The sequence below is a fragment of the Phalaenopsis equestris genome, unplaced genomic scaffold (assembly GCF_001263595.1).
Source record: "Phalaenopsis equestris unplaced genomic scaffold, ASM126359v1 Scaffold000276, whole genome shotgun sequence".
In the NCBI taxonomy this organism is placed as follows: domain Eukaryota; kingdom Viridiplantae; phylum Streptophyta; class Magnoliopsida; order Asparagales; family Orchidaceae; genus Phalaenopsis; species Phalaenopsis equestris.
Genome location: NW_018164718.1, coordinates 1,651,529 through 1,657,863, shown reverse-complemented (window position 1 = coordinate 1,657,863; position 6,335 = coordinate 1,651,529). Strand labels below are relative to the sequence as shown.

The window sequence follows — 6,335 nt, the reverse complement described above, 5'->3', positions numbered from 1 at the left end:
TCGGATTTAAGCATGTATCTTTTTTTCTTTAGTTAAGAATGATCTTACTGGACATTTACAGGAGGATCTACCTTGGAGTATGTATTTCGCTAATGATATTCTTCTCATGGATAAGACTAGAGAAGGAGTTCAGAAAAAAACTTGAATTATGGAGTATGTATTTCGCTAATGATATTCTTCTCGTGGATAAGACTAGAGGAGTTCAGAAAAAAACTTGAATTATAAAGGTTTACATTTAAGTCTAAAGACCTTCATTTGAGTAGATATAAAATTGAAAGGTCTACATTTAAATCTAAAGACCTTCATTTGAGTAGATATAAAATTGAATACATATAATGGAATTTTAGTAGAAATAGCTCTAACAACAGAGTTAAACTTATGGGTGATCAAATCCTTAAAACATGTGAACATTTTAGATATCTTTAGTCTGTTGTTCAAAGTGATGGTAATATAGATGCAGATGTTATTAGTAGAATTCAGGTTGGTTGGTTAAAGTGGAGGAATGCATCAAGCCTATTGTGTGATAGAAGATACCGCTTAGACTTGAAGGAAAATTTTATAAGATAGTAGCGAGACCTGCAAGGTTTATGAAGCAGAATATTGGCCAATAAAAGAGAAGCATAAAACTAAGTTAAGTGTTGTTGAGATGAGAGTGCTTAGGTGGATGAGTGACTTCACTTAAAAACCAAATACGAAATGAATCTATCCATGAAAGGGTTGGTGCAGCTCCAATTGCAGACAAGGTTGGAGAGAGTCATCTTAGATGATTTGGTCACATTAAATGTGTACCATCTGCCGAGTAGGAGATTAGTTGTTCGAGATCCAACTTATGTTAAGAAAAGCAGAGGTAGACCTAAAAAGACATGAGCATATTGTATAAAAAATTATCTAATCTATTAGAATTAAATGAAATTTTGACACTCAATTGGATACAATGTAGAAAAAGGATTCATGTATCCGACCCCACTCAGTGGGATAAAGGTTTCTTGTTGTCGTTGTTGAAATATTTTTATCTTAAATTAATGGCCTCCAAGAAAATAAAGGCAACTAAACTTAGGCCATAGATTAGGAAGGACCAAAAACCAAAGAGTTAGAAGCAACATATGAATCTACCAATATACATTTATATAAATAGCATTTGAAAAATTAATATTTAAAAAACTAGACCCATGTGATTCATAGAACAATGAGATCAATGCATTTAAATGTGCCACAATTAAGCCAGCAAGATTTTATTAAATATTAAAAATATGGGCTAAGATTTCATCAAGAATTTTGATATTTGAGTGAGAATTTGAAAATTAGATAAAAATTTCATTTTAAAAATGAAATCTCTGATTTTTTTTAAATCTTGATATTATGAGAGTTAATATCATTCATTTTAAAACCTAAATCCATGCTATAAATATTTAATCAATCTAATTAAGTCCTTAATCATATATAAATACCATAGATTCTTTTAATAAATGAAACAAAACCAATTTGGAAGGCCTTCTCATTCCCTACATGAAGCTAAGTGTATAATTTCTTTTGAGATTAAATCTTTAAAACAAGTGATATCTAATCTTAAGATATCTAATCAAATTTCTAAACTGCAAACCATTGTTAGTAATATATTCATTCAATCAAAAACCAAACCAAAAAAAACATCTCATAATCATTAAAAAGCTTGAAACAATCTTGAATCTATTTATAAGTATAATTGCCAATAACATGTGGCTTTATGCCTTTATTATATCATACATCACCATCATCTATAACAAGAAAATTGAATATCACATAAAAAATAGCACTATTATCACTTTTCAAAGTGATATTTTCATGCAAAGGTTTAAAGCACCAAAAAGTTAAGAAAGAATCAAGATATACAACATGTAAATACATAAAAATAGTGTGATAAACATGTAAATTTCCCTAAAGTTTAATCACCAAATCTCAATTTCAGTGATCTGACCAATCAAACCATTGAAAACAATCTAATCCATTTTTCTATTATATGATAGAATTCAAGTTACAATCAGCCCACCAGATGCAAAACTCTACATTTCAAACAAACATGTTACCTGAAAGATTTAGTAAATAAGCTTCACAAAACTGAATTGAAATGAAGAACTCAATGCCTCATCAGCCTTTGGTTCTCATTATGGTAATGCTACCTTTGCCACCTTCGGTGCGGATTTTTGTTTTAAGGACCACAGGCTTACCTGAAAAAGCTGAAGTAGGAAAAGAAAGAGAAGACTTCTCATCCTCCTCATTTTTGGTTCTTGTAGGCAATGGGTTATGTAGCCTCTGATTTATGTCCTTCAGAGTCAAATTCCCTTCAGATCCACAAGGTTTGATCAGAGCAAAAGGATAGGCGACTGAAGAAGTCGACTTTGTGGAGCTTCCTATGATGAATCTCCTGCCTATAAGTGCAAAAATAAATGAATAAATAAATAAATAAGATGGAAAGATAAAAGGACAAAAATCAAAATTGAATAGATTTTACAAACCTTTCAAAAGTTTGGGCAGAGGTGAAGATTGGCTCACTTGAATCGAATCTGGATGCATGCCGGATGGCAAGTTGTTGCGCTCTATCCGTTGACAGAAATTCGAATTATAGAGAAGCCATACAAGCAAGCTATTGAATTCATTGAGATGTTTTGTAGGAGAATTTACATACATATCACACAATTTTTATGTGTTTACATATCTCAAACCCAAACTTTCATATTTACACATATTGTTGAGTGTAAAAATAAAAAAGGGGAGAGAAATTAAAAAAAAAAATAGAAATAAGCTACATTAATTAAAATTAAATTAATTTAATTAAAAATTTATTTACTCCCGCCACTTGGAGCTCATTTGCACTGTCTCTCGTTCCAGGTCTTACCTCCCGTTTGTCTTCTACTCATTGCACTCTCCTGTGTCCCCTAACAGCGATTAACATTGGGATGCTTTCGAAATTTTCAGTGATTTGGATTTGTAATCCACTTTAAACACTTGAAATTTTAAACTTATAAAATAAAGGAAAATATAATCCATTTGAATTTTAAAATAATTTGGGAATTCGAGCTTTCAAAATTTAAGCACTTAGGGTTTAAAATTTCGAGGGCCTGGGCTATTAATTATTTAGGCTCTTCAGCTTTAAAAAAAAAAATTAAAGTTTCAAGCTTTTAAAACATAAGCTTTCGGGACTTAAAATATTAAAATTGAATTTTAAAATTTACGCTCGTAAATCTGAAAATATTTTAAAATTTAGCGTTTCAGACTTAGGCTCCAAGGGTTGGAAAATCCATTTAGGATTGAATTTTTCAAACTTAAGCTCCTAAGGGATGAAAAATGATTCAGATACTAAACTTTTGAAACCTTAAAATCTCGTCACCTGATTCGCAATATACTTGCAAGCAAACAGAAGGTGATTTTCAAAAGATCAAAATGAATATATATGTATCAATTTATATATATTCAAATGAGAGAATTTTATGTAATTTCAAGTTTTAAAGATGTCATTTAAAACAATCTTTGATTTAATCTATGTTTTAAAACATATAAATTGCTTTCAGACATCTAAAGTTGCCTAAAATAGGCAAATAAATGATATTAAACAATGTCCACATGTGCTCCAACCAATGTATTGAATGTTCAGCTACTAGTTTCAAGAACATTGCACGGGATAATTGAGCCACTTTTTCTGTAAGATAGGATTGAAAGTCCTACCTAACTAATCTAATTCTCCTTCTCACAAGAACTGGAGTTGACGAGTCTAGTAATTTTGAAATAAATGTTCAAATATTAATGATGAGAATTTATAAGTTTAAATCACCAAATCTGATTCACCATTCTATAAAGACAAAAGTAAACAAAAATCATCCCTTAAAAAGTCTAAACTAAAAAAACTAAATGAGCCACCCCCCCCCCCCCACCCCAACAATCTTTTAATTAAAATTTTCAAAGTAAAAAACTAAAACGCTCAAGTAAAAATTAAATGACTAAAAACTATAAGCAAATTTCATCCATCCTTCGCAACAGTTTACAAAGAGTGACAAATTCCAAAGGGTTTATGTCAAATTAAGTGTATTTTTATATTCATAATCAAAGCAATCGCATGTCGGTGAAGTTGTGGCCCGAGTCCTCTGTCTGTGTGGTTTCACTGTTAAATGACACCACAAAATAGTGATTACAACCAGAGCTCTCTGACCGGTTAGTTGTTGTCAAATGATACCGTTATATTACGATCATAGTTGTAGCTCACGTGTTCCCCGATGGTTTTCTACCCTTTGAGTTGCGAATTATAATGGTACAATTGATTGACACAAAACATTTTCTTAGCTAAGGTCGATGTAAATTTGTCCCCTTAGATAAACATCCACCCCAGATCTACAAGGAATTCTTGGATGACACAACCCATGACTGCTGACATTCTGTCAGATTGGGTCGACTACCTTCTCTAACTAAGTAGATCAGAGAGCACGACGACCCGTGATAACGGAACCATGGGATCTTCCTCCACCATCCGTTGTAAGCTTCAAGTGATAAATTTTACAACTAAAATCCTAAGTTTTTGCTATTATATGTTCAATATTAGCCTTAATCGAAAGTAATCTCCTGTTATCAGAAGGGGCAAAATTCACCATAGAGGCCAATGGGAAACCTCGAATACCATATCAAAAAGTCCTCACAAAATGAAAGTGAAATCTCTGGCTAGTATCTTATCTACCATCCAATTCGTCTTCTGAAAATTTGACCTTCCAAAGCACTCTCAACAAACAAAAACAAAAATAAAATGTAGAGTCCCGGGGAGCGGTCAGAATTTTCGGAGCCCACATATAGATACTATGTATTGTGTTGCCAATCTAGACCTGCTTGAGATTGAAACCTACTCCAACTAGATCAGGAATTTCTCCAGAAAACTGAATGTTTTCAGCTCTGATGAGGCCTGTCAGATAAGGACCATAACCTAGAAGGAAAACTTCCTGAAAACATATTATCCTGCACTTAAAACCTCTGAAGACTATTGCAGTTGTTAATGCTTTCAGGAACTGGACCAGAAAAGAAATTTTCATGGAGGCTGAGCTCCACGAGCGCTCTGCCAAGCAAATATCACTAGGAAATGAACTAGATAGCATTTTCTGAGACAGGTCCACAAAGACCAGCTTTGTCATGCCCAAACCTAATCCTTTAGGGATTCTGCCAATCAGATTATTCTATGAGAGATCCAGAAACCTGTAGCTCGTTCAAACCCTGAAATGATTCAGGGATTTCACCATAAAAATCAGAGCTTTGCAGAAAAAGCTTTCTCAGCTTTCCAAGTCTTCCAATCTCAGTGGGAACTCCAAAACAACAAACAAAAATAAAAACAAAATGCAGAGTCCCGAGGAGCAATAAGAATTTTCAGAGCCCACAACATGGCACTCAAATATTTAATATTACATCAAAAATAACACTATTATCACCACATTTTCATGCACGTTTAAAGCACCAAAGTGCTACGTATGAAAACAGGAAAGCTTAGGTGTGAGCTATGTAAATACATAAGAATTGCGTGCAAGGTATGTAAATTTACCTATTTTGTAAAAGAAAACTAGACTTCAAAAAGAAAGAATAAACTGACTTGTAATATGGACTTCCTGATTAGATGCTTCATCGCAGTTCCTGCAAGAGCTCAAACAAAATTTTCATCACATGGTATGTGGTATTGGACAAAATGGTGAGTTTTGTAATAAATGGATCATACAGGTCTTGCATGGGAGCTGTAGTTTCATCTATCTTGCACTGCATCATGCTCGAGTCAAGGCAGTCGTCAAGCCATCCCTCAGATGCCTGATCCCACGCCTCTGAGTTGAAGGCACAGCTACCATCTAAAATGAAAGAAGTGAGAATTAAAGTAACTAGAACACTTTTGAGGTTTTTTTTCCTTTCTTTTCTAAATAATTTCACATTATAAAATAAGTTGGAAGCTGTTTAGTTGCCAACAATACTGGTAGATACTGCAAAAGGAATGCAAGAGTTTTCCCAATTTCAACGTTTCATTGAATGAAAAGAAATGCTATGTAAGATTTTGGTGAATTCATTTTGGTGAGTTCAAAATCTGGCCCCTTTGGCCGACTTCCAAGCACACCTCACAAGTGGTAGCCCCTCACAGCCAGCCGCCATCGGTGACCACTATCATAGACCTGTCACTCTGCTCAATAAGAATATCTACAACATCTGCCAATAGGCTTTACATTGATTTTATTTTACTTCAGATCAAACACAAATAATTTGCTACATTTATTCTGTACTGAACTAAACAACTCTAAAATATTTCAAATACATTATATTTCTATTATAATGCGTTCAATTTACTCGGCATT

The 6,335-nt window shown here is 33.3% G+C and overlaps 1 protein-coding gene across 1 annotated transcript in view; it reads right to left on the bottom strand.

Annotated features, from left to right (window-relative positions):
* Positions 1–1,931: 1,931 nt before the first annotated feature.
* LOC110024862 (protein XRI1-like) overlaps positions 1,932–6,335 on the bottom strand; it is a 23,086-nt gene continuing 18,682 nt past the window's right edge. The window contains exons 6-9 of the mRNA XM_020725040.1: positions 5,717–5,840; positions 5,594–5,634; positions 2,493–2,573; positions 1,932–2,405 (exon numbers count right to left, since the gene is read on the bottom strand). Coding sequence (XP_020580699.1) covers positions 2,125–2,405; positions 2,493–2,573; positions 5,594–5,634; positions 5,717–5,840 — 527 coding nt within the window. The 3' untranslated portion in view covers positions 1,932–2,124. The remainder of the gene's footprint in view (positions 2,406–2,492; positions 2,574–5,593; positions 5,635–5,716; positions 5,841–6,335) is intronic.